This window comes from Paroedura picta, chromosome 16 (assembly GCF_049243985.1).
Source record: "Paroedura picta isolate Pp20150507F chromosome 16, Ppicta_v3.0, whole genome shotgun sequence".
NCBI classification, from domain to species: Eukaryota; Metazoa; Chordata; class Lepidosauria; order Squamata; family Gekkonidae; genus Paroedura; species Paroedura picta.
The window spans coordinates 7402862-7429944 of NC_135384.1; the positions used below are offsets into that span (position 1 = coordinate 7402862).

The following is a 27083-nucleotide window of genomic DNA, read 5'->3' on the forward strand; positions in this document are numbered from 1 at the left end:
ATTCATAAGTATTTATATAGTTGCCAACCTCCAGGTAGGGCCTGAAGATCTCCCGGCATTACAGACAGTCTCCCGACCACAATGATCATGTCCCCCTGAGAAAATGGCTGCTTTGGAGGGTGGACTCTGCTGAGCCCCCCCCCCCCCGCCACCCCAAACCCCGCCCCTCCCAGGCTGCATCCCCCAAATGCTAGGAATTTCCCAAACCAGAGTTGGCAGCTTTCGGTATCTGATCTTTACTGACCTGTGTACATTTTTAGCATGCTTTTTTTGCAGCTGCTGAAGGGGTTTCGTCGTGAAGCGTGCCCATGGTAACATCACATACAAATAAAGAATAACCCGGGATGTGTCACATTTCCTGTTCTTTAATTTATCTTTTTTCAGTCTGAAAAATGCACTGCATTGGGGGAGGGGGAGGGGGAGAATGCTTTTTGGAGGACTGTTATATGCTAGCTAGACTGACCTAAGAGATTTCAATGAGGGCTGTTCCTTTGCAGAACCGATGGATGCAAAATGTCCCGGGAAGGCAGGGTCCTCGTTCTCATTCTCTCCCCGCCTCCCTCCTTTTTCTTAGAGAATCTCGCCTCCCTCTCCAGCTCCTGTCTTGCCAATAAATCTTGCTCAATAGCGTGGGCTCCCTCTGGAGAGGTGGGGTGAGGGGCGGCTGGATGAACCAGCCATGAGCTAAGAGGTTCCCTCCCGCTGTCTGTCGGGATGAGTCACTCCAAACCCAGTACCCTGATAGTGGACAGCGGACTGCCGGAAAGGAGCTGAAAGAAAAGGACTTTGCGACTGGAATGCTGGACTGAATTAAGAGAGCCCCACCCCAGTCTGGAGGTCACGCCCTGGACTCCGCCAGGCCGCGAGAAAGTGGACAAAAGGTGGGTTTTGTGGTGGACCGCCAGCCTCTCTCTGTTGGACCACCTCCAACCACCCCCAATGTTCAGAGGTGGCTTGCCAATGCCTGTCTCTGTGCAGCAGCTTCCTTGGGAGCCTCACATCCCAGCGCGGTCCAGGGACAGCCCTGCTTAGCTTCCCAGATCGAACAAGATCGGCCGCCCCGGGCCACCCAGGTCAGGGCAAGAACTGCGAGGGCTTTGCTCAAATCCAGCACGCATCCTCTCCATGCCGCAGTGGCTGCACTAAGGCCGAAAGCAGGAACAAAAACACTGGAATCCGGGTTTGGCGTCTATCAGGAACTGAAGCCTGAACCAGAGTTCATCTTGGCAAGGATCCTGCTTTGTTTGGCCCACCGGGAGGACAGGCGGCCAGGCTTCTAGCTTTTGGCCTAGGCCCGGCCAATCCAAAGCCTTTGTACTTTCTGCCAGCTGTAAGAGCCGATCTTGTCGAGCCTGCATGGGCCTGAAAGGGATTCCCAAGCCTGAGATCAGTTCCAGATAGCGAGCCTGCGGTGTGCCGTAGTTTGGCCCCAGAAGCGGGCATTTTCTGCAGGGCGTCTGATCTCTCCAGGCTGCAGTTCACTGGCAATCCCAGGAGGACTCCAGGCTCCCACCCGGAGGTCCACACGCATAAAGGGGCACGGAGTGAGAAACAATCAAACAAGTGAATCAAGCCCCAGCAAGGAAAACTGGCCGCTTGCATGGAGATGTCCGTTCCCAATCGGCATCTTGCATTCACAGGAAAATGTATCCTTCGTTCGGACGGCAGGTCCGGAACGAACGTCTTTCATGCAAGCAGCCTGTTTTCCTCGCCGATGCTCGTTTTGCTTGATTGATTGTTTCTTACCGTGTGCCTCTTTTTGTGTGGACCTCCAGTCGGGGGCCTGAAGATCTCCTGGGATTGCAACTGGTCTGCAGACTAAAAAGATCAGTCCCCCTGGAGCAGGGGTGGGCAACTGTGGCTCTCCAGATGTTCATGGACTACAATTCCCAGCCTGGCAGGGGCTCATGGGAATTGTAGTCCATGAACATCTGGAGGGCCACAGTTGCCCACCCCTGCCCTAGAGAAAATGGCTGCTCCAGAGGCCAAGTGTTATTCTAGGTGTGAGCTTTCATGTGCAGGTACTCTTCCTCAGATATAAGGAACACGTTTCTGTACTCTGAGGGTTCCTATTTTATTGTCTGAGAAAGCATGTGTGCACACGAAAGCTCATGCCCAGAATAAAACTTGATTGGTTGTAAAGGAGCCACTGGAATCAGTTTTTGTTATGCTACTAGCCATCTGATGGAGAGGCTGATTCTGTGAAGGCTCAAGGAGGTAGCAGGTTACAGTGGATGAGTGAGAGGGTTGTGAGTGTCCTGCACAGTGCAGGGGGTTGGACTAGATGACCCAGGAGGTCCCTTCCAACTGTATTATTCTATGATTCTATGACTCTACTTCCGACCACAACGGCGGCACCCCTGAATTTTCCTCCTATTACAGAGCACACATATGAAAACCAGAAAGGTGGTCCCAAATGCCCTGGAGCCAGATGCCCAAATCGATTTACGGCAGGAAGTCTGATTTACGATCGCGTGCCAACCTCCCTGTCTTTTGAAAAGCGTGTGTGATTTTGGCAGGACGTACTGCACGCTGGCACGACTTGTCCCCCCAACTACAGCCACTGGCACAAGGACTGTGGCAGGGGCGCCATCTGGTGCTCAATGTGCATCACAAACCACAACTCTTGCCAGTGTTGTTCGGCCGAGGGAAGGGAGGCAGGAGCCGGGAGCTCAGCTGCAGTTCTTCCCACCAAGGAAGGGGTATCACTGAGACTGGCATGCAGGGGCTGGGCAGCCCTCCTTCATACCTACAGCAAACTCTTATTTATTTAGTTAGTTATTTATTTTGGGATTTGTAGGCTGCCACTCATGGCCAGCCTGCTCACAGTGGCTTACCTATGGTAAACAAATACAGCATTCTGAGACAATAAGCCCCCAGTTTAACCCCCCCCCAAGACAATGATAACAATAAGAGACAGTGACAATTTACCAACAATTTCCTCCCCTGTTGGGCCTTGAGGACCCTGCGATGTAATTAAATACGGGAGGATGCAAAATATGAAATAGGGTATGAGCGAGAGGGTTGGGAGTGTTCTGCATAGTGCAGAGGGTTGGTCTAGATGACCTAAGAGGTCCCTTCCAACTCTTTGATTCTATGATCTATGATTCTAGATGGAATATCCTCTAAAAAGAAAAGGGAGGGGAAGGGGAGGAGGGACCCAGAGATCTTCAGGCCTTAGCCCCAACCAAACAGCTGGTGGGAGATCTCCATCTGCTTTAGGATGCTTTGGGCTGATCCTGCGTTGAGCAGGGGGTTGGACTAGATGGCCTGTATGGCCCCTTCCAACTCTATGATTCTATGATTCTATGATCTTGCAGGTGCTGCGGAACTGCGATAGCTCTCACAGGACCCTCAGCTCATTGGGGAGCTCATCCTACCAGGTAGAGGCCAGGACTGAAAAGGCTCTAGCTCTGATCGAGGCCAGGTGTACTTCACAGGGCCCAGGGATCACCACGTTGGCGGTGTATGTTGGATTTTGACTAGCATTGCCCATCAGAGGTCTTGGAAACAACTGAGCTACTTCCAGATTTTGAAGCTCCTGTCCGTAAGAATCTTTTTAAAATTGACGTGATCCACAAACGGTTAAATGCCCCCCCCCAAATTTACAGCGTGCCCAAGTGTGAGGCTCTTTTTGAGCCATGGACCCCACCCCCTGCTGCCCTCCTCTCCGGCCAGGTTTATAGATAAGTCTACAAAAGGTGCTAATCTAAAACAATTTTTGCTGGCCAGTTTGGCCATGGACTTCTATTAATCATTTAAGGGGGCAGGAACTATTGTAGTAGTTCTCTGCCTCGTCTCCTGGTGGTTATTCTAACTTACTAGGGAGCCAGGTTAAATGGCCTGTTTTCTGTTTGCATGACACAGAAAAGCAAAGTGAGAAGAAAAAAAGAAGAAAAAAAACTAGGGCAAATTCCATGGGCAGCCCCTCCTCCTTTCAAAACCTGGTTGCCTTTTTGCTCCCATGTGGTTAGAGTAAACTTTTCTAGTGACATTGAAATGACGCTCCATCACCTCAGCTCTTCCAGCCAAAGTGGAGGATGGCCACATGTCCGGGGGTCACTCACCTTAGGTCAGCCTTGGCTCTTCAGATCTGCCATGACGTTTGGGGAAGCGCATAGTGTGCTCTTGGGCAAGAGATGCCTCACCCTCCCTCTACTCCACAGCAACATCACATTCTGTGCTTTTACTGGTGTCCTGTCAATCATTAATGGCTGCAAGGGCACAAGGGAAAGGACAGAGGCAAGAAGGGTCTCCTCAGCCATCATGTGACCATCCATTGATAAATGAACGGGCTGCTCCCCTCCTCCTAGGTGTATACTCATCAATGTTGTCCCATTCTCTCTGTCTATCATCAAGGCTACCTGCTTGCCTGCAAGCCCCACTACTAATTCCGTCCTCTGAGTTTTTTGAGATGCCATGGAATGTTCATAAGCATCCCAACTCCTGGGAGACGGGGAATGACTGTAGAAGTGAAAAGGCCACATACATTGGAAAAGCCAAGATTCGTGCAGAGGCCACCTTCAGGTGTCTACTAGAGATCATTAGCCCCTAGCTTTATGGGGAGTTGGGTGTGTTTAAAAGCTTTGGTAGACATCTAAAGTGATGATGGTGGAAAACTCAGGATGAATATGACAGAATGCGCTATAGAGCTCATTAGAAAGCTTGTGTGGGGGTTGTGGACTTGAATGAAGAAGAAGAGTTGGTTCTTATATGCTGTTTTTCTCTACCCGAAGGAGTCTCAAAGCGGCTTACATTCTCCTTCCCTTTCCTCTCCCCACAATAGACACCCTATGAGGTGGGTGAGGCTGAGAGAGCCCTGATATCACTGCTCCGTTGGAGTAGCTTTATCAGTACCGTGACGAGCCCAAGGTCACCCAGCCGGCTGCATGTGGGGGAGCGCAGAATCGAACCCGGCTCGCCAGATTGGAAGTCCGCACTCCTAACCATGACACCAAACTAAATTGCACCCAGCACAGATTAACGAGAGCGCAGACTACTCCCAGGACCAAGCCGAAATACTAGATTCAGGCGGGTAGCCGGGTCAGTCCGAAGCAGCAGAAAAAGTCCAGTGGCGCCTTTAAGACCAAAGGTGTAAGCTTTCATGTCTGAGGAAATGTATGTGCCCACAAAAGCAGCCCTTTTCAACCTTTTGACCGTGGAAGAACCCCTGAAATATTTTTCAGGCTTTGAGGACACCCAGAAGTGGTAATGTGCCCTTTCAGATAAATGGGTGTGGAAGTCATATGAGGAGACAGCCAATCAATCAATCAATCAATCAATCAATCAGTCAATCAATCAATCAATCAATCAATCAATCAATCAATCAATCATTTACTGTTTCCATTGCAGAGAAAAAGACTAGAGCGGCAGGGGAAGTGGGCCACAGCGATGTATAGTGATGCCAGCGGCCAGCCGGACTTCTGGGTGAGGCTGCGTAACCCCTGGGGAGCTCTTGTGGGGAACCCTGGTTGGGAATCCCTGGCTTATACACCTTGAGTAAAACCTGGTTAAGGCATCACTGGGCTCAAATTTGTTCCCGAAATGCTAGTTATTCAGTATTTTAGCCATGAGCTTTTTGCACAATACTTTGCTAACAAAATCCCTCAGATCTGCTCTGACTCAGGCACTGAGTTATTTGGTACCCGGGCATTAGAAGTATCTGGAGGACCATCTCCTCTCCATTGTTTGGATGGGCTTGTGTCTTTTCCCCTGACTCCTAAGGCTCTCGGGATTGTCAAATAGATCCAGGCCCTTTGTGGTTGGTAAAATCCTGAAAGGAGAGAGTCCACTGATTCAGAGGGTTGAGAATGTTCCCCCAAGGGAAGAGATTAGGGTTGCCAGCTCCGCATGAGGAAATTTTTGGAGATTCGAGAGAGGACACGGACCTATTGAGGATGAAATCTGGAGGGGGACGGGAACTCAGGAGGAGTGTGATCCCATTGAAGCCACCCCCTAAATAAGCCATTTTCCTCAGGGGAAATGTCTCTCTGTCACCTCAAGATCCATTGTAAATTTGGGGGACCTCCAGGCCTCACGTGGGAGTTAAGAGAAACGACCCACCACGGTTGTGGAGAACCTAAGAAGCCCAGAATGCCAACAGACAAGTTACACATAAAGATTCAAAGAACTAAAAAATATCCTTTAGTTCAGGTTTTTTTTTTCCTGCAAAATTCCAGGAAAGCAGTGAACATGCCAGAACGTGAACTGGTTACAATCATGTTTTCCAAATCCCTTTTCTTCAGTGGCATAACGAATGAAATAAATTCAAAAATTCATACATGTACCCCCCTACGGGGGAAAAAAATCACAATGTATCCAAATGAACCAAAACACTGTATTACTTACGTTTTGTAAATCGTTCTCAAAAAGTCCCAAGGACAAGAATTCAGCCTCCATCTCTGTGAGAGGGCATTTGGAATAAATTTGGGGGGTTCTCCGGGCCCCACCTGGGCGTTGGCAACCCCTAGAAGAGGGTTTTTATAAAGCCCCTGCACAAGTGGTCATCAGACCTCGACTCAAGAATGTGTTTTTGGCAAAACTGTCTTGAACCCTCTCTTTTAGGGGAAGGATTACCCAGTGGGGAGCAGCAGAGGCAGAATGGCCCTGGCAAAATAGTCTGCCATGGCCCAGGGTCACAGGGTGGAGCCAAGAGGTGACAGGTCAAAGGCCAAAGGCCAAAGAACTGCCCCCAGTGGAGGCAAGATTTGGAGGAAGTTGGATGATCTTCTCTGAGGAATCAAAGGCGGGTTTTTCATCCCATGCTGTCTCAAGTTCAGGGAAGCGGTCATAGTTCTCACCTCCCTCTTCGCATTCGCACAACAACCTTGCCAGGTAGGTCGGCCTGGGAAAGAGCAAGCAACACACTCCTGTTCTAAATCATCCCTGCTCTGAGGTCCTTTTGTGGGCTTCTGATTAGTTTTCCAGTCCGGAGCTTTGGCTAACCTCGAAAGCTTTGCATGATGTGGGAGCCGCATACTTGAAGGGCTGTGACCGTCTCTCCTTGCGTTGTCTGCCACCAGAAGGCCTCTTATCCATGTTCCACAATAGTTTGGCCTGGAGCCATTTCGCCGGCCACCCCAGGCCTCTGAAACTGCCTCACGGGACACTAGGGCTGCCAAACCTCCAGGTGGAGCCTGGAGATTTGAGATTGCTTCTCTCCCGATCACAACAGAGTTCGGTTCTCCTGGGGGAAATGGCTACTTTGGCTTTATGGCCTCAGGCATTGCTTAGCTCCTTCTCCACGTTTCACCTACAAAATCTCCAGGGCTTTCACAACCGGAAGTTGGCAACCCAAGAGGCAACTTTCTAATCAGGCTGCAGAAACAGAGCTGTTTTGAAGAACTTTTGGGGCAATAATCTTCTTTTGTAGGGAGGCATGGAGTGGTTTTAGATGTTAAAATAAATCTTTTTCTACACATTTCCTTGTTTAAAAATTTGTTTTATCGAACAACTCTTACCCTCCTTGGATCCTGGAGGGCTCAGGAGAAGAGTGAGCATATAAATATTTGACATTAATAAGAACTATAGCAGGAGACCCGGGGACGGGAGGAGATGACCCATATGGTGTGCTTGAGGATCCTTTGAAAGGTTTCGGGCTGGCAGATGACTCATGGGGTAGCACTGCCAGGCCATAACCGGGAAATGTCTCTGGAACAGCCTCTCAGCCGTGAAAGAGATGGAGCGCTAGCTTCTTGGGCTCCATCCCTCCCTGGTTCCTTATTCTTGCCTACTGCCTCGTGGGATTGTCAGGAATTCCCTTTCACCTTGCAAAATGGCAGGCAGAATGAAGATTCTTTGGTAGATTCTTCTCCAAATATTGGTTAGAGCTGACCTTGACCAGACTGGCCTAGCCTGGGTTATCCCAGACAAGGCACAATGTACTGTAGCCAAAATTTAAATCCAAATAACTGGGGCAGATCTGGGGGTGGGAAGGCGAAAGGAGTGGTGGGTTCTGACTTGCAACAAAGGGGGCTAGGTTTGCCAACCTCCAGGTGGGGCCTGGAGATCTCCCAGAATTACAAACCCCGGGGGCTTGACAGTGTCCTAAGTAGCATCTTTCTGTCACCGTGTCCTTCACTAACTTTGAATGCAATTCATTCAGCAGGTGGGACTGGAGATGGACAATGACATCATCAAGAGAGAAGGAACACCGTGTGGCTTCAGTTCTGAGAGGAATGAGACGGACTCTGGTCCAAAACACAAGGTGACTATAGGGACACCTCTAGGACTGCCTATGGTTGAGGAAATTCTCAGAGATTCGGGGGCAGAGCCTGGGGAGGGGAGTAAAGTCAGCTGGGTATAACACATGCTGGCAGGGGCTCGTGGGAATTGTAGTCCATGGACCTCTGGAGAGTCACAGTTTGGCCGCTCCCGTTCTATCAAGTTCCCCTCTGCAAAGCTGTCATTTTCTTTAGGGAAACATCTGCAGAGCCGTTGTAATTCTAGGAGATCCCCAGATATTCCATGAGATTACCCAGACCTGATCTGGAGGTTGGCGACCCTGGACGCCCCTTCCCAAAGGCTATTTTTAGATGAGCAATCCCATTTCTCCTACTCACCAAGTCACTCGTCCCCATCCTGCGGCTACAGGGAGTGTGGATGGAGAGAGGGTGCGGAGACTCACAATGTGAACGGGTGAGCCGCAGGGCGAGTATTTGCAAACATTATCTCCTGGATGGGGAATTGCTTGTTCTGGGGAGGCTGTTTTTGGTAGCATCTCCATGGCAACTGCAATGTGTGCTCCAGCCCAGTGGCTTGACATTTGGCAGGCAAGAAGGAGAGAAGGAAAAAAATGTTTTCCCCGTCACTGGAGACCTTCACCTCTTTCTCACACAAGGGCACACGCTGTATATACAAACAGTACTAGGAATTTTTCCAGCATAAAGGTCTCTATCTGATCACTTGCCCCAAGGGCCTTCTGCTGGTTTATCAAAGAGGAGTCTTTCATATTTTCTGAAAATGTGATGACGATCACAAAGAATGCCCTCCCCCTTGTGGTGTAACATTATGTGGATTTTTGCTTAATTTCCCCCCTTATATTTATTGAAAACCTTAAATGAGACTTGACATCTAAGCCTGAAGGAGCCTCCATGTTCAGGTGAAGTCTACCTGTGAATGCAGACCTTTGGTCTGAGCCGTCAGGGCTTTTCTCACGTGGCAATGTGCTCCCCACCCTCTCCTATTCAAGTGTGCACAGACTACTCCATCTCAAGCTCTGTTTTCGGGTAGGGCTGCCCACTGTGGGTTGAAAAATTCAGGACATTTGGGGACAAGAGGACAGAGTCTGGGGAAAGGTGGGGGGACCCAGCAGAGATGTGATGCGATAGAGACTGCCCTAATAAGAAAGACTGACAAATGGCAAAATGTTGTGGGGCCAGAGACATAGGGGGCAGCGATGTCATGTGTAAGCTGCATCACTTCTGGGGGAAACCAGAAATGATGGTGATTAGCTCTAGGAATCACCGGAGACTTTATGGTTACCATAGAGGAGAACCTTCTGCCAAAATTCACCCCCCTTGCCCAAATTTCTTTTCCCTCCTGCGAAATAACTGTCGTCCCAGCAGACACCTCTGAGACTAATCTGAAATTTCTTTTCAGGTGAAATAAGGTGTCAAGTCATGCCAAGATCAGCGGGCGACAAACATGTGAGGGGTAGCGACGGCAAGACTCTGCAGAGCTCAACGCACTTCCATTCTTCTTTTGTACACATTTATGGGCGCACCGATCATGTCAAGAAGATGTGGCAATCCTGAACAGGGTGAGTTACAACCTCTCTGCCTCCATTGCCTATCTGGGAAACAGGGATATGAATCTTAACGTCAAGAACTGTTGTGACGATAAATGAATCTCTGGAGGAAGGTTTTTCACTCACAACAACATACTTCTGGAACAGATTCAGTCCAGCTCAAAACACACCTGGAAATCTACTGAACATATAAATGCACCAGTGTTCAGTTATGGCGTCCATATTTACGATCCCTTCACTGCAAGACCGGCTGTGAAAATGCCCTCGACGGAACCCCAGACCTTTCCCCAGCTTGTCCCTTTGTTCCTCCCATTTAAAACTGGAAGCAGTTCTTCCATTTTGTGGCCTTCCCTTGGGGTGGTGGATTGGCAACAATCCTGGTTGAAAAGCCCTTTAATAAAGGCTTAACGTGAAAATGGGTTGCAGAAGTTTTCTATGGCATGAAGGAAAATAACATCCCCTGGCAAATGACGTCCCACTGAGCCTCTGTTAAGGGATACGGCTGTTTTTGTTCAGACCAGTTGGCAATCCTATTGGGGGAGAACGTTGCCTAGGAACCAGAGGGGAGAGTCCTGGGAGCACTTGGAGAGGGACAGGAAGCTGTTCAGCGGTTCCATCTTCCATGGCGCACTTTGATGGCTGGCAGTCATCAGGAGAGAGAGAGGGCAGGAGGGAATGACAGAGCACCAACATGTGGTCACGCCGTCCTCGTCATGACGCTCTAGGATTTGCACAAGTCTGCCCTAGAGCGTTGTGCCAACGTCGCGCCAGCAGTGTGACATCACTTCCTGGTATTTGCCAAAAGGGCCTATTGCACTGTTGGTGGGACACCATTTAAAAAATATCCCCTTGCAGAGAAGGAAGCGAGAGCCAAAATTTCCCTCACGGTTTGCATCCCACTGTTCCTGTGAAGAGCTCCCACAGACTTGGCCTCATCAACTTCTACTCTGAACTCCCAAAACGGCTGCCCCAAATGCACAGGGGAAGGGGAAGACAGGAGGATCAATTAATGTACTGAAAATATTTATGTCACAATATCTCTGAGTAGCATCCATTTACAAATAATCAATGAACATGTGGCTCTGGGACAGCTTTACCTCCCCTCCCCAGATCTGCTGTCACGACCCCCCCCCCCCCACTTTATGACATAGCATTGGGGAAAATGTCCTTTCCTTAAGATTTCACTGTCATGTGAATTTTGAATAGCATAGGAACCATTCCAGAAAAAGTAGCAACCTTAAAACCACAACTATTACACCAGGGAGGACTCTTTGGCTTCCCTATGAGTTGTATAACAAGGGAAAGATCACACAAGTGTCTATTAAGTACGGTTTATTATATACGGATGGGTTTGTGTGAGTGTCGGGCAGTTTCTGCTTTATACCTGTTTCCCCGTCAAGTGTATTTCTTTACTGTCGGTCTTGGCTTAAGGGTTCCACTCCTTGTTAGCTTCGGCACGAAACTTTGAATCTGCCCAGTATTAAGGCTGATTCCAGCTGCTTTCTGTAGTATTATTGTTATTTTATATTGAATTATTTGCTTGGTTTGAATAGCATTCTTTCTTGATTTTCCTGAGTATATCCCTTTTATGCATGTGTGCCGTGGATTCTTATTACTAGGGTTGTGTTAAAAAAAAAACCCCACACAAGGAAAAAAGAAAACAGAAAAAAAACCCCACAATTGGTACTTGTAGGGAGCAAATCTTTAATATTTGTGAAACACCAATGCGTTTTGTGACAATGTTCTTCAGGGAGATTTCACTTCATATTCTCAGTGGAATATTACCTTCCCGGCACAGAAGAGAAAGTAACATTCTACCAAGCAGCTGAAGTGATATCCCCTTGGAGAAGCTTGACATGAAAGGTGTTTGGGGGGTCTCAGAAAGATTAAAGAGTCTTTTGCTACAAGCACCAATCCCCCCCCCCCCATTTTCTACAGACATCATGACAAAGCGTGGTTTATGTAACAAACCCTGGTTGTGTCTGAAACAAAGCAGTGGTTTCTGCACGACCCTCGGTTTTTCTGCTTCTTCCTCTCTGTCTCCCAATAAGGAGAGTATCTTCTCTAGCCTGCAGTCTCTATGATAAGCACAGGGACAGTGCTTGCCAATAAACTGTAGTTTGTGACCTCAGCTGCCTCCTCAATCCACGGTGAGGACGAAGGGTGGTGAACGCAGCAGCTACAGAGCCTAGTTTGTCGTCCCAGTTCGGTGTCTCCTGTATTGTCTGTATTCACGTTGCTACAAAGAACTAGAGTTGCATCAGACGATGGTCGATTGGGATGTGTGAATGCAGCCTAAGTATAAAGGCTGCCAGAATGATGCAGTGGTCACCAGGCCATAGTATGTTCTAGGAATGCCTGGTTCATCCCTCTTGGTCCTCATTAACTAACCCATCACTGGTTTTTCTCAGCCCGCCCACCACAGATAAATAATCATAGAGACCTACTCCGTGGGCTTCTCTTAGGGATGGCTAAGATTAATGTTTGTGAAGTCCACTGAACGTCTGAGAGACACCGTATAAATACTGAGCGTTATTTAGTGTTGTGGACTTTGAACGAAGCTGCCTTAATGTTTAGAAAGCCCTCCGGTGAAATCTCTGCAGGGCTGATTTATCAATCCAGCCATGCAGCCTGCGGAAGAAGAATAAACAAGGCACAGAGGCAGGGAAAGAAAGCTGGTGATTGATGGGGCTAGGATAACCCGGAGGGATTTGTGTGTAGCAAACAACAATAGCAAGCAACTGAGCTCCCAGGGAGTGCGGAGATACACGACGGGATCTGGATTCATAAGCTGGATAGATTGGGTCTCTGGCGAATTCTTTCCAGATCAGAACGGACAGGTGTCTCAGTGATGGGACGGGGAAGGACACCTGGACGCTGGAATAGAGTAGGCATATGCAGGTCTGTGCTTTTCGGATCTGGAGTACCTGAGTGGGCCCAAGAAGCCAAGCTGGAAAGCCTATGGATTTCTCCATTGGGAGAAATGAACCTCTCAAAATAGTTGCCGAGATGGAGTCTCTGCGCCCGACTGGCATATGAGGTTTCATTTACTGCATTTTCTTTCACTCAAGGGCAGTCCAAAGTAGCTTGTTTTATTCTCCTCTCTTATTCTCCATTTTAATCTCACAACATCCCTGTGAGGTCGGTTAGGCGGAAGGGATGTGACTGGCCCAAGGTCACCTGCCAACCTTCCATGGCAGAGTGGGGATTCGAACCAGGGGCTCTGAGATCCTACTCTGACCTACGAACCCAGGGTTTCCCAACCATGAAGGCCCCTTAATAGTAACGTGGCATGGCCCTCCCAACCCTCCTCCTGCCACTTCCAGCTCCGAGCAAAGAAAAAGGTAGCCAATGATGAGCCTGAAGAGACCTTTGCCACCTGATTCTCTCACTTCTGGGGGCGTGTTGCAGGGAGGCGTGGCCAGCTGACATCACTTCCTGGTACATCAAAGACTAAAATTTTCCTGTGGTACCTCCATGGTCAGTAGGCTGAAAAAGGCTGGCCTGTCACATATGATCCCTTGTGAGTTCTCTCCAAAACATGCTTCCAGAGTAGAAAGAGAGTGAAGAAGTGAAAAATCTAGAACAGGACTTCCTGGCCTGGATATTTGGATTCTTTCCCTCTTCTTAGTCGCTCCCTATCAGGGCTTTTTCCTGTGTTGCCAAAATCCTCGACCAGATTTCTATTTTAAATGAGGATTGTTGCTATTTGCTTCTATTAAACGCTTTTAATGTGTTCCGATATAATTAACTCGTTAATTAAAATATATTTAGCCTGTTTTTTTTCTTCTTCTCCAGAATGCATCACTTTATATTTAGCTTAATGGGGCAACTGGAGGGAGAAACCAGGCACTGGATTCCCTTGCCATATGGGATACATGGGATTACATTTTAATGTATGCCACCCTTCCCCACCCCCACCCTAAAAAATGGATAATACCAAAGTCTGGGGTGAAGGTAGCCCCCACCAACCCGCTGCTGTTTCCTCCAACACAGTGAATCCATCAGCTTGTGTGTAATGTAATAAGAGCATGGGAGAAATCCTGGCACTGGAATTTGCTGCCAGGTGGAACACACAGAACCCAAGGTTCGCCTTTCCTCTTTCCCCTCTCCCCTTTCCTAGAAACAGATTATTCCCAATTGTGACAAGTGTTCTATCCCAATCTGGTTTTCCTGCGATGGTGCCACCCGTGTAAACTTTTGGGAATGTGTCCATTAAATAATCCAGCTGTCCTTTCTGGACTTTCAAGATGCCAGTCCGGCCAGGAGACAGAGAAGGGGGTGTCTCGTTGAGGCAAAGAGGGTGGCGGAGCGTTCAGCAGGCAGGTATTTCAGATACGACTCTTCTGGGGAACAGGTGGTACTGCAGGTAGGTGGGCTCTGTAAGAAGGAAGGACAGACATTAAAGTAGCCCCTCCCACACACACATATTTATATTTATTTACCGTATGGTGTAGTGTGCATAATGTGGCCAGGAGATTTGATGCTTGTAGGATTGCCTGGCAGCCCAGCAAGAAATGTTCGGAGGTGGTTTACCATCATCTGCTTCTGCAGCATGACACGTTTTCCTTGGAAGTCTCCCATTCAAAGGCTAACCAAGGCCAGTCACCTTCCCCTGATTGAAGGAGGAGGTGGGGCTTACATGGACTTACATATGGGCAAAACTCTATGGTAGAATTGGCTTCAAACCATAGAGTTTTGTCCCCCAACGAGATTGCCACTTCCCCGAAGATTCTGTGCTGACGTCACTTCCGGGAGATGTCAGGATGTCTAGATGTTCTTGTGGGTTTGGGGGAGTTGTGGGGGCGAGGGGGAGTGAGGGGGAGGGGAGAGGATCGTTGGGAAAGCAGGGGACCCCCCCCCACCTGGACTGGCAAATTGGGCAACTTTATTCATTCATTAATCATCTCACCATCGTAGCAAGGAGGCAGCTTCAACACGCCGTCGAAACATTGGCTTTCGGCTTGGAAGCTGCAGGTCTTGTTCTGGCTACGGCAGAAAAACGTGATGGATTCTCCGTGATGGATCTGATGCTCCGGGATCTCATCGATCCAGAGCTTGCGGCCGTTGTACACCACTCGGCTCCTCCGGGCAAGGATGGGACAGCGGGCTAGAAAGGAAATACAAGAAAATCCCCGATTTCATTGCATGCCCAGGGCAATGCCGATCACCACTTTGGGGTCAGGAGGAGAATTTCCTCCAGGCCAGATTGGCCTGGGATTCTTTTCTTTGGGGGGGGGGGGCATTGTCTGAGCATAGAATTGGGGTCACTGTGGGTGGGCAGGTTATTGTGAGTTTCCTGCTTTCCGCAAGGGGTTGGACTAGATGACCCTGGAGGTCCCTTCCAACTCTATGATTCTATAAAGAGAAAAATGGCTTTGAGCATGAAGAGTGGAAGTGTGGGTAAAATCCTGGCCATAGGCCGGAAGGGAAATACCTCTGCAGGAGGGCGGCTGAGACCAGCTTCCATTCTCCAAGCAAACGCCTCTGTTGGGGCCGTCTAAGTAGAATTCCCTCTTGCACAAATAATAGATCACCGTTCCCACTGGATACTCAAACCTGTCCACCGTAACCACAGTTCCTTGGGCAATAGGAGCAGGACGCGGGCAGCGAACCGCTAGGAAGAGACAAAAGGGGGAGCTTGAGCTGGAGCCATGAACGTATACGTTCTAAAAATTGGGCGGCTAGACAAGCAAATGAATGGAGATGCTGTGGGGATGGAATGGTCAAGAAATTTCTCGTCATTGTTTTGATTACTTACGCTGGCAGATCGGGACCCTTTGGGACCATTCCTGGTTCTCCTGGCATAAGAGGGTACTGGCCCCCTCCAGACGATATCTGCGAAGGAATGGGGGAAATGTTCACGTTTGTGGAGGGGACTTGTCTTTCGTGCCTTCCACTTGCATCCAAGAATGGAATAGCAGAGCATTTGGGAGATGCTTTTCATTGGAATAATTGAAGAGGAGCACTTTTTACATACCCAAACTTGCACCAGTAACGTACTTCCCTCCCTATCCTGTAAGGGCCGTCTCCGTGGTATCCGTTTTCAATCTCCGGCAGAGGTTCGCAAAGGGATGGGGGAGTAGAGACATCTGGAAAAGAAAAGTGAGAGAGGAGGCATGTCGTGCGTATGTTGACTGGGAATCATTAGTCCATTGGCTGGAATCACCGGCTACCTAAGTAGTCTTAAGACGACTGACCATCTATGGTAATTAAGTGTTCATAAAATCATAGAATAACAGAGTTGGAAGGGGCCTCATGGGTCATCTAGTCCAACCCCCTGCACTATGCAGGACACTCAGATCCCTCTCGCTCATCTACTGTAACCTGCCACCCCCTTGAGCCTTCACAGAATCAGCCTCTCCGTCCGATGGCTCTCCAGCCTTTGTTTAAAAATTTCCTAAGATGGGGAACCCATCACCTCCTGAGGAAGCCTGTTCCACTGAGGAACCACTCTAACTGTCAAGAACTTCTTCCGGATGTTTAGACGGAATTTCTTTTGAATTAATTTCATCCCATTGGATCTGGTCTGTCCCTCTGGGGCAAGAGAGAACAACTCTGGCAGCCTTTTAAATACTTGGAGTGTTATAACAGGCTTTGTCAACCAGGGTTTCGTGAAACCCTGGGGTTTCTTGATGGCCCTAGTACGGATTCCCAAATGGGTGGGAGTTATATATTTTTAAAATGTGTTATTAAATGTTTATTGGGTGATATGACCATATATGGTCACGTCAACCTGCCTCCCCTTCCCAAACCAGCCAATGATGGTCCTGGAGTGGTTGGGAAGGGGCGGGGCCCCAGGTGGGCGTGTCCACAGCTCTGCTTCCCAACCATATTCCGGACGATTGCACCACTTCTGAGGTTTCTCGAAGTCTGAAAACTGTTTTAAAAAGGCAAAAAGGTCAAGAAAGGCTGTGTCATAAACAAGCCCCACTGAATTATTGATGACACTGGTCAGAAACAGTCAGTTACCTTCACAGGGTGCGGTGAAGCTCCACTTCTTGTCCCCTTGACAGCGGCTCAGTGACCCTTTCTGCCCGTCCGCCATCCTAAAACCGGGCTTGCACGTCACTTCCATGAAGTTCCCAAAAGTGTTGGATCCCTGCGCCAGACGTGTCTCAGCATTGTCGACAGCCATTGGCCACGGACAGCGAAGGTCTTGGATGAACATAGTAACGGAAGGGGAAAAAGATGACGGTGGACAAAGCTCTTGGGTATTGTGGCCAAGAAGAGGAAGACCCTTCATGCTCTCATTCTTGGATTTTAGTAGGCTAAGTTGGGAAAGGAACTGAGAACCTGAACGTCTGCTTTTTGGGGAGAAGGAATGGGGATCTTGGGAGTTAAGATGGAAGCCAAGGTGCCTCCATTTTGTTTTCTCCTAGGACGTCACCTTCCGAACAGGACTCCCTGGAAAAGGCTGGCTAATTGAGTTAGGCTAGGCGACAGGTGGGGAGGAAAAGGCTGTATGGTATAATGCCTTGGTTCTTAGGGAATGTACAATGGAGAGAGTGAGGAATTTTGGGGAGGCCCGTCGCCAGCCGCTTGGACTTCCTTCATACCTGGCAAGACGCAGCTCAGTCCACACGCCCCGTCACACAGGCACTGCCGGTGCTTGCATTGGAGTGGGTTGCGTTCACAGCTCTTCAGACAAATCTGCCCCCTCAGCTCCCCAGCGCTCCTCTTCCGAGATGAGCACTTGGAGACTGTCGCATTCCTAGCTGTAAAACAAGAAAAGCTTTGGAGCTAAAAGCAACGTCAAAGGAGGAGAGTTGGGATTCATGGCCTTGCCATAATGGAGTTTTTATATCCGAGGCTGTGTGCGGAGAAGGCCAAGGAAGATTTCCCCCCGCACAGTGGCGTAAGGCAGAAGATCCATGTGGTAAAAACATCACCATAAATAAGTGACGGATCATTCAGTGCCCTTTATCGTTGTCCCCAAGTCTACCACCTAAGGCGGCCAACCTCCCCGAGCCTCTTAGTAAAGCTACTCTTGCCTCTTTGTTCTCCTCAAGCAAAACGAGAGAAGCGAAGAGTCTTGGCTCATTTCCTCTCCGAGTGCTTCTCAAGTGTCCCTCAGTAGAACCTCATTTTTACACCATGCCTCATTACCCTCACAGTGTCCCTGATTGCTGCCATGCGGCCCTGGCTGTTGAAATCTCCCTGGAAGGTGTCAAACTGACTTAAAAAATAGCAGAAAACGGAGCTTTCTCCTTCCTCCCCTCGTTGTCGCATAACCCAGACCACAATTCGAACGGATCTGTTGAACGAGCACATTAAAAAAAGGGGAAAAGGAAAGAAAAAGGAATTGCCAATGCACAAGAAACATCTGGCTTGAACAAAACAGATGTGGTGTTACTCTTGCTGGCCCCGGCGAGTCACAAGCACATACAAACAAACCAATATTTGGGGTAATTTATATAATTTGGGGTGGGATGTATGGCAAAACGCTGACAGCTGGGAAGAGGGAGAGGAGGGGAGGAAAGAACGGGAAAGACACGGCAGAGGCAAGGCAGGTTGGCTTCCAGCCAACTTTATGGGACTTCTGGGAATGAAAAAAAAACCATATAATAATCCACTTTAATTAAGTGGCAGTCCTCGATTGCTGGTGTCTCTTTCTTTCTTTACATTTTCGTACAATAATAATATTTAGCATCGGCACTACAATTTTGGGTGTTTGAAGTTTCACCTTTGTTACCACAGTGATTCTCGCAACGGCCTTGTCTGGCAGGATGAGTACATGACCGTATTTTGGGTGGGGGGACTGGGGCTGGGAAATAGAATGCCCTACCTCGGGTCACCTAGGGAAAGAGAATGCCCCACCTAACAAAGGTGAGATTTGAACTGGCGATCTCGTAGATCATTGCTGGTGGGTTCTTAGCATACAGCAAGAAATTGTGAGTTTTTGCTACACTGACTGACAACACAGTAGAGAATATTGGGCAGGTGAGGACTGCCAGGTGACAGTCCTCACCTGCCCAATATTCACTACTGTGTTGTTGTTGTTTTCTTTCAAGCATTGAGTCAATACCTTTTTTCTGGACAGTTTTGTTACACAGAATATTTATTATTTATTGTTTCGACTTATTGTCATAGAAGGGGGAAATGCTATGGCTCTCTCAGTTTTGTGTGGGAGGGGATACTTTGCAACAGTTTATGTCTCACGCAAACACTGGCAGTTCTCTGTAATTTTTTTTAAGGGGGAGGAGATTTACAGTTTTATATTGCCACCCGAAGAACTCCAGTGTAAGGAGGGAGGAGCTGAGTCTCAGCAGTGTCTGCAGAACAGGTGGCAGGTTATGTGCAAGACTTTTGCCTGAGAATACATAACTGCCCTTGATGGACGAATGGTCTGAGTAAAACAACTTCTTATGTCCACTAAAATTCGAGTCCAATGATACCTTTAAGACCAACAAAGATTTATTCAAAGATTTATTATTTGTCGGTCTTAAAGGTGCCATTAGACTCAAATTTTGTTTCGCTACTTCAGACCAACATGGCTACCCACTTGAATCTATTCATATGTCCATGTATGAGCACAGTGTGAGACCCTGAGAAAATAACACCCTTGCACGTATTAGAACACTATCATTACTTTGTTAAATTATACCTTACTTGTAATGCATAAATTTTTTAAAAAGTTTTTTGAGGGGGCAATTCAGACGCAGCTTTTCTCCTCCATGAAAGCAGTACAGAACATGGCAAACCTCCTTATAACAGCATCTTTCATTTCGTTTCCTTCCATCATTTTCATTGCCGCTGGTTTTAAGGTTGTGCGGCCGGTTACTGTGAATCTGAGTTTTCCCTGGCCATTGTTTGCACTTCACCTCCACCCCCACTCCTCTTCTGCACATGCATCCCCAAATACTGTTTGATGTACTCGGAACATTTCACAGATAAAAACAGGGACAGGCCTATTTTCCTTAACAAGGTTCACGGCCTGAGCTTTGCTCCCCTCCCCCCATCATCACACATTGCAGAAGGCTCAGCTCTGCTTTCTCTGTGTTGTATTCCTTTCGACTGTCCTTCACTGAGTCAAAGCCAGGATGTGTTTGTTCTTTTGTGGCTGAAGTTTTAATGGAGGGGAGGGGGGAATGTGTAGAGCCAGTTTGGTGTAGTGGTTAGGAGTGCGGACTTCTAATCTGGCATGCCGGGTTCTCCCTTCCTACTGTCGTCCATGGGCCAAGGGTCCTTGCTTAGCTTGAGTTATCCAAATACGTCTCCAGGGTTGTGAGTGTCCTGCATAGTGCAGGGGGTTGGGCTAGATGACCCAGGAGGACCCTTCCAACTCTATGATTCTATGATTCTAGTCAAATTTCTTAGCATATCTATAAACCATTTCCCCCTATGTTTGATTGTAGGTAAAAGGTTACCTATACAGACCACGTTTCTTAATGTAGAAAGATCTGGCCTTGGTCTCCAATATGGAACCCAAGCCAATTTGGGTGAGTGCATGATGGATTAGAAGGTCGTAATCATTTCCTTAGAGCCTCTTGTGGCGCAGGGTGGTAAGGCAGCAGAAGTGCTGTCTGAAGCTGTCTGCCCATGAGGCTGGGAGTTCAATCCCAGCAGCCGGCTCAAGGTTGACTCAGCCTTCCATCCTTCCGAGGTCGGTCAAATGAGTACCCAGCTGCTTGCTGGGGGGTAAACGGTAATGACTGGGGAAGGCACCGGCAAACCACCCCGTCTTGAGTCTGCCATGAAAACGCTAGAGGGCGTCACCCCAAGGGTCAGACATGACCCGGTGCTTGCACAGGGGATACCTTTACCTTTAATCATTTCCTTAAACACCACTCCGGCACTACTACGAACCCGCCTCACCCTGTTCTGGGGGGGATCCTCTGTCCCCCGGCATTGGCATTTAGCGAAGACGGAAGGGAGCAGGAAAGTGTCATTCTGCTGATGGGAAACTTTATCTGCATCAGCCTAACAAAAGGCAACACTCTGCCCTGAGATTTGACTGGCAGAGGTCTTGGAGAGAAAGCCAAATCTGGAAGAAATTAGAGATGCGAGGTCTTGACTTGTGAAAAGCAGCTCCGAAAGGCAAAATGAAGACAGCGAGAATGCATAGCAGGAAAAGACTTGACTAAGTGAACAAGAGCAACTGGGGCATGTTAAAAGGTTTCCAGTGGGGTACGACAGCGGTGTCTTGGCCTGTTCACGACAGCCATTTTCTACGCCCAAGTCGGCAGGTGACGCTTTTCACAGTGTGGAGAAAACATTATCGCTGTGAGCGTGACACGGGCTCGGTGGCGTGTTAACAATCAGTGCTAGAGAGCACGCGAGATGGCACCTCCGTACGGTGTGTATGCATGGAGGTGAACGGGTTTGAGGGAAGGAGCAATTTTTAGATTCCCGCGGGAGGTGTTCTCGCCAAGACAGCTACTCCTTCCTTCCTCCGTGGGAAGTTGCCTTGCCGTCAGCCACCACCAGGTGGAGAAAAAAACCCGTTTTTGGCATGCAGACGGCCCTTTAGCAACATCTACAAGGGAAAAAAATGGTCATCTTCCTCTTTAGAGAGACCTCGCGCATTTGTTTAAGCGTAATGCCTGGCGGACTCTGATGGCTTCAGATGGGCAATAATAATAGTGCAGAAAACAACCCGTCAAATAAGTAAATGTAACTGTTGTTAGAAGCCCCTCACGGCAGGCTGATTGTGCCTGTTCCGCATTCAAGGGCTCTCTTGAAAAGGACGGCCCAATTACGCAGGTGTGCAATCGAAAGGGTCGCCAGCTTCCGACCGGTCCCTCTAGGTGTCCTTTCAGTCTGCAGCCATCGTGATGTTATTTAGTTCCGTGCCATGAGAAGCTTCGCCTGGTCCTTCCTGCTTATTAAACCTCCATTCAAGAGGCTGAAGGTTTCGCTGTTGTCCTTGGATATTAGAAACGGAGTAAACAGCTGTCAAAATGCTGACGCTTGCTTCGTACGAGTCCTCCGACAAATTACAGCAGGGAGCATAAATCCTGGGTGGCATCCGGACTGTAGACAGCTTAGCTGGGCAAACGGGGAGAAGGAGACCTGGGAACTGCATTTTCCCATCTGTAGGGGAAGGGATCTGAAACCCGGGTGTGATTTTGCTGGACACAAGCACTGGCTTGTCGTAGGACTGACAGCTTACAGCTAGCACCGAGTGTCTTCTTGCTATTACAACGGATCCCCAGACAACCAAGATAAGTTCCCCTGGGGGGAAATGACGACTTTGGAAGGGGGACTGAGGCAGTATACTCTGCTCCTCCCCAAATCCCTCCCTCTCCAGGCTCCGCCCCCAAAATCTCCAGGTATTTCCTAACCTAGAAATGTTAATGGTCAGGACTGTCCGGAGCTTTCAATGAAATCTGCATTCAGAGAAAGACACAGAGGAGAAGAAAGCGAACGAGTGCTAAAGCTCCTATCTGACTACTAAAGTATGTGTGTGGTGGGAGGAGCCTATTTTCTTGGGCTCCACTTGGCGTCCCTGGTTGTCCCTGAAGACACTCTGCTGATGCTGGAAAACACCGTTTGACTGGTGGGGGTGGAAATCACTGTAAAGTCCCAGCCAACCTCTGGGAACCCCACAGGGTGTTTAAGGAAAGAGATCATAGAATCATAGAGTTGGAAGGGATCTCCTGGGTCATCTAGTCCAACCCCCTGATGTTCACAGGTGGTTCGCCATAGCCTGCCTCTGTGTCCCAAGCTTGGCCTTCCTTGCGGGTGTCCCCTCCAGGTACTAACCGACGCTCATCCAGCTTAGCTTCGGAGATCTGATGAGATCCGACTAGCCAGGTCAGGGCACTGTTTGACGAGGGCCCCTTAAAAGAACCGCAACCCCCAGCGATCGTTGGGGGGGCCTCTTATAGAGGAGACAGCCCTAGGAGCTGGCGGCAGGACCGAATATAAATAACACGCTGAGCTGGCCGTTCAGTGAGGAAGGAGGCTCAGCGGCTTGCAAAGGAGCAAGCAGAAGGGAAAAGAAGAGAGGCAGGGGAAGTGGAAAGTCAGGGAAGGGGGCATGGTGGGACTCACCTGCTATTTGTTCGGCGCCTTCCAAAAACGGGTGAAACAGAACCACCACCACCAGCAGCAGCAGTGTAGCCAAGATGGACATGGCCCTTGGGCGTCCCTTGATTCTTCTCAGGATGACTGTGAGTCAGGACTCCAGAGTGTAATATTTAGTAGGTTCCAGGGAACTGGACGGGGTTGGTGGTGGTGCCGGGAGGACTCCTAGATTCAACGAGAGAGGTGCGAGGTCCACTGGATGCGCAGTGGGGGCTGAGGCCCGAGAATCCCTTGGTTCTTTTAGGGAAGGAGTTGGGTTTAGTGGGTGTAGGGGTGGGGCGGGGCTGGGTGTCAAGATCCCTCGGAGGGCCCGGTCAGTCTTGCATCTGGGGTCTGACTTTCCCATGGGATATATACCCTCTCTCTCACTCTGCATCCAAAGTTATTCGTTAACCAGGCCTGGAAAGTGCCAAAGGGCAGGGTGGCCTTCTACAACTGCTGCCAGGAACTCTGAACTTTCCAGTGAGACAACAGAGCAGGGTCAGTGAGGGTGGAGATGGAGACCAGCTGATGGACCACCGGATCTCCCCTAGCTTTAGCCCACTGCTCTCCTCTGACCAGAAACAGGGACCTGCAAAGTTAGGGATACCAGCCTCCCGGTGGGATCCGGGGATCCCCTGGAACTGCGGCTTGTCTCCAGGCAACAGAGAGCAGTTCCCGTGGAGAAAGGTGCTGAGGAGGTGGACTGTCTGTTGTACCCCACCAAAATCCCTCCCCAAGCCCCGCTCTCAGCAGGCCCCACCCCCAAAGCCTCCAGGTATTTCCACAGCTGGGGCTCTCACCAAACGTCCCAAGCAACTGTTAGGGTGGGCCAGATCTGGAAGGCACTCCTCAGAGGCCTGGGTGGTGACAGGTGGGCAAGGTGACAAAAGACGTTGAAAGGCTTGAGGGACCCCCCAGATTTTCTCAGTTCCCCCCCAGAATCCAGGCACCCTGTTTTTCAGCTTTGGCGATACCTGCTGTTGTTCGGACATCCTAACTGGATCGGTCCTTTTCTTTCTAACCAGGGTCATGTTATCCTCCCTTTGGAGGGGGGTGGGGGGAAGCAAAGGGTGGTCGAACTGCAGCTCTCCATGAGCCCCCATCCACATGTGCCGGCAGGGGCTCATGGCCACTGTAGTCCCTGAACATCTGGAGAGCCACCGTTTGGCCAGGCCAGAGGGCACCTGGCAGGTTCCCCTGCACGCATTGGTGGGCACCACACATTCCAGACCCTTCCTGCCACTTAGTTCTCTCTCACGTGTCTTTGACATTTGCGTAAAACGCTTTCCCTATTATTTCCTCTCCTATTTATTATTTATTTATTTGGATTTGGATTTTTATAGCGCCCATTCTTTACATCTCTGGGCGTTTTGACCACTGAAGCAGCGTGTAGCTTTTTGCCGTCTTTCTTTCTCTTTTGTTTAGCGTGTGTGTGGGGGGTGTGTGTGTGTGTGAAGCCCCTTCCCTCCCTTGCGCCCGGGTTCCCCGGGAGAGCCAAGGTACGCCGGGCTGGGGGTGGGGGAGGCTCCGGGGCTCCGCGGAGAACGGCGCTGCCTGCCGGCCTCTCGAAACTCCGCCTCTTCCTCCTCCCCCGTCCAAATCTCCGGAGCCCGAGCGAGGAGCGAGCGAGCGAGCGAGAGACCCAGCGCAAAGCCGCGCCATCGGTTCGCCTCGCTCGCTCGCCCGCCGGCGCTCGGGCGCACTTGCCCGCCTCGCCTCCCACCCACCCATCCGCCGCTGCCCTTGCGCCTCCCTGCCTGCCTGCCTGCCTGCCTGCCTCGTTCCCTCCATCCCTCCCTCCCTCCATCCTCCCACGCGCCGTCGGTCCCTCTCCCAGCTGCCCAGCAGCGCCTTCCCCGCCTCGGCCGCCCGGGCGCTTCTCCCGCCGCGCTCGCCTCCGTCCGCGCGTCCGCCCGTGGGCTCGGGTCCTCGGGGCTCCCGCCGGGGCCACCATGGCGCTGCTGAGCTCCCCGACGGAGACGGAGTGCCTGGCCAAGCCGCTCTTCTGCCGGAAGGGGGCGCTGCGCCAGAAGGTCATCCACGAGGTGAAGAGCCACAAGTTCGCCGCCCGCTTCTTCAAGCAGCCCACCTTCTGCAGCCACTGCACCGACTTCATCTGGTGAGGCGAACCCGGCACCGAACCCCCCCCCCTCCACGCCCCGGCCCGGCCCGGCGGGATCCGAACTCGCAGCCCCCTCGAGGCCGGCCCGGGAATTCCCTGGGTTGCCCCACGACGGGGGTCCCTACCCTCCTCCTCCGCCTCCTTTGCTACCTGCGTGGATGAGAGAGACTGCAAGGTTCTAGTCCTTAGGGCAGGGATGGCCAAAGGGGGGGGCTCTCTGGATGACCGGGGACTACAATGACCATGAGCCCCTGCCTGCCTTCAGGGGCTCATGGTTATTGTAGTCCCCGGACATCCGGAGGGCCACCCCTGCTTTAGGGCTTGAAGCCTTGAAACAGCGTGGGCAAAGGAGATCCTCAAAGTTAGAAAAAGTAGGTTTGGGGTACCTTCGGTAACACCCCCCCCCCATAATTTGGGTTGGGGGGTGACGTGGAGGAAATTGGGATTTGCCTGTTTGGTCTTTGGTTTTAGCCGGGGGTGTTTTGAGGAAAGGCAGGATTTAAATGTTTTAATTAATTAAAACGAAAAAAGAAACAGAAAAATCATGGACATACATGCAAGTTTTCACAAATGCACAGGCGTCATGACATTTAACCCTTTTTTTTTCCCTTGCGGGGAATCGTGAATGATCTTGACCTGGAATTGCAGAAGTCCCAATCTGTGCCAGTGACCCTTCTAGCTCAACGCTACCATCTGTGACCAAGCTGTTGTAACAATCAGTGAGTTCAGACATGTCGAGGAGCTGTGGGGTCACTGAGTCATTCTCTCTCTCTCTTGACCGTTGTTCCAGATCCTATAATCTTGTTACCCTACAATGCTTCCCTGTATCTCCTTAGATCTTGAGCCATAAAATAGTCCTAAAAGTGTGCCTGATCCTATCATAGCACTGCCTTAAGAACATCGTATTTCACCAAAAGAGTCTCTTAGCTTCACTCGTGTGACCTTATACTCTCTTTGGATTTCACTCCAATCTGGACATATACTGTGACCCTTCTAGCCCCCTGGAACGTGCAGTCCTATATAACCCTGTTTGTTCCTTCGGAGACTCCTGTGTTGTCGTCCCCCTTCATTTGCAATTCTGCTTCCAGGAAACTGTCTGCAATTAGAAAATATTATGCAAATGCCTGTGTATTTACATAAGGACCTGTGTGTGAATAATTCATCTTTGCTTCTGTGATTCAGACACGGAAATGATTAGATATGTTTGCGGCAGGGAGAGGGGGGTACAGTGGGCGAGGGGAGGATGGGAAAGGGCACCATTGGGCTTCAAACCTTGAACTAATGAGAGCTAGAAGCTTGCTTTTTAAAATAAACAAGGCAGTCCTCAGGATCTCAAATACCGCACTCTGATTATGTCTTGGAATGTACTCTGTCATTGTTTCAGAAGTCTCCAAGCCAGCCCCTTTGTTCCTTAATTTTGACGTGATTGTATCCAATTTTGTCAGGGTTTCTTCTGCGCTCAGAAATCTGTAATCCCAACCACTCTGAAATTATGGATGGGAGTTGGGGTGGGGAAGTACTGAGTACACACAACCATATACCTTGAACATATAATGTACTGCCTACAACTCTCCCCTCCCATTACATCCCTGATTTCAAGGGGGTTTGTCCCCAATTTAGCACTTCCGTCCCTCCCTTGACGGGTCTGCCACTGAGATGGACACGGCCGACTTGGATCATTCATCAGTTTAAAACTTCACGGGGGAAGAACATCACGGGTGGTGGTGGTATTGTGACCACAATATAATAAAGAGTCATAAAACTATTTTAATTATAAAATCTAGAGTGGGAAAACAAGCCTTAATGGTCATTACAGTCCTTGATGATCAGTTTTGCCTGCCGGATTCCACTTCCGCGGTGGGTGTGAGAGCCAACGCAACAGCCCTCCGCCTTGGGCCGCTAAAGAAAAAAAATGTACCGTCATCAGACTCTCTCCTTTTTGGAAAGCACATTTAGAGTAGCTCTTCGCCGACATCCCCCCCCCCCCCCGAGACATATTCCCGAAGACAGCAGGAGTGATCGAAATTTGTTCCGACACACAGTTCTGCCGTCACGGAAAGCTAGGGACAAACTCTGTGCATAATACATTTTCTGCTTGTGATGGGCAGAGATCCCAAAAACATGAACAATCCATTAGGTGGAGAAGAAAAAAGAGCGGGTGGCAAATCTACAGCTGCAACAGGCTCTCACAATAAACAG

The 27083-nt window shown here is 49.7% G+C and overlaps 2 protein-coding genes and 1 long non-coding RNA gene across 4 annotated transcripts in view; 2 read left to right on the top strand and 1 right to left on the bottom strand.

Moving 5' to 3' along the window:
• Positions 1–540: 540 nt before the first annotated feature.
• LOC143825715 (uncharacterized) lies at positions 541–10011 on the top strand. Its single transcript, XR_013226977.1, has 4 exons — positions 541–881; positions 5353–5427; positions 8105–8206; positions 9601–10011. It is a non-coding gene; the product is annotated as an uncharacterized LOC143825715 (long non-coding RNA).
• A 3445-nt stretch (positions 10012–13456) lies between these two features.
• On the bottom strand, positions 13457–23129 carry LOC143825705 (beta-2-glycoprotein 1-like). The gene is made up of 8 exons (XM_077313951.1): positions 22748–23129; positions 17308–17466; positions 16721–16906; positions 15729–15840; positions 15510–15586; positions 15186–15365; positions 14661–14858; positions 13457–14128 (listed from the first exon to the last, which is right to left on the bottom strand). Exons 1-8 carry the CDS (start codon positions 22827–22829, stop codon positions 14064–14066), a joined length of 1059 nt encoding a protein of 352 aa, XP_077170066.1. The 5' UTR covers positions 22830–23129; the 3' UTR covers positions 13457–14063.
• A 1215-nt stretch (positions 23130–24344) lies between these two features.
• PRKCG (protein kinase C gamma) overlaps positions 24345–27083 on the top strand; it is a 41348-nt gene continuing 38609 nt past the window's right edge. Inside the window, exon 1 of one of the 2 annotated variants that reach the window (XM_077313948.1) lies at positions 24345–24881. In XM_077313948.1, coding sequence (XP_077170063.1) covers positions 24715–24881 — 167 coding nt within the window. In that variant the 5' untranslated portion in view covers positions 24345–24714. The remainder of the gene's footprint in view (positions 24882–27083) is intronic. The other variant, XM_077313949.1, reaches the window with a different exon arrangement.

Coding starts and splice junctions, on each gene's coding strand:
- LOC143825705 (XM_077313951.1), bottom strand. CDS start 22,829: ATGTCCATCTTGGCTACACTGCTGCTGCTGGTGGTGGTGGTTCTGTTT. Junction 17,467..22,747: donor AGGCGCCGAACAAATAGCAG/GTGAGTCCCACC, acceptor CTTGTTTTACAG/CTAGGAATGCGACAGTCTCC. Junction 15,587..15,728: donor CGTTACTGGTGCAAGTTTGG/GTATGTAAAAAG, acceptor ATTCCTTCGCAG/ATATCGTCTGGAGGGGGCCA.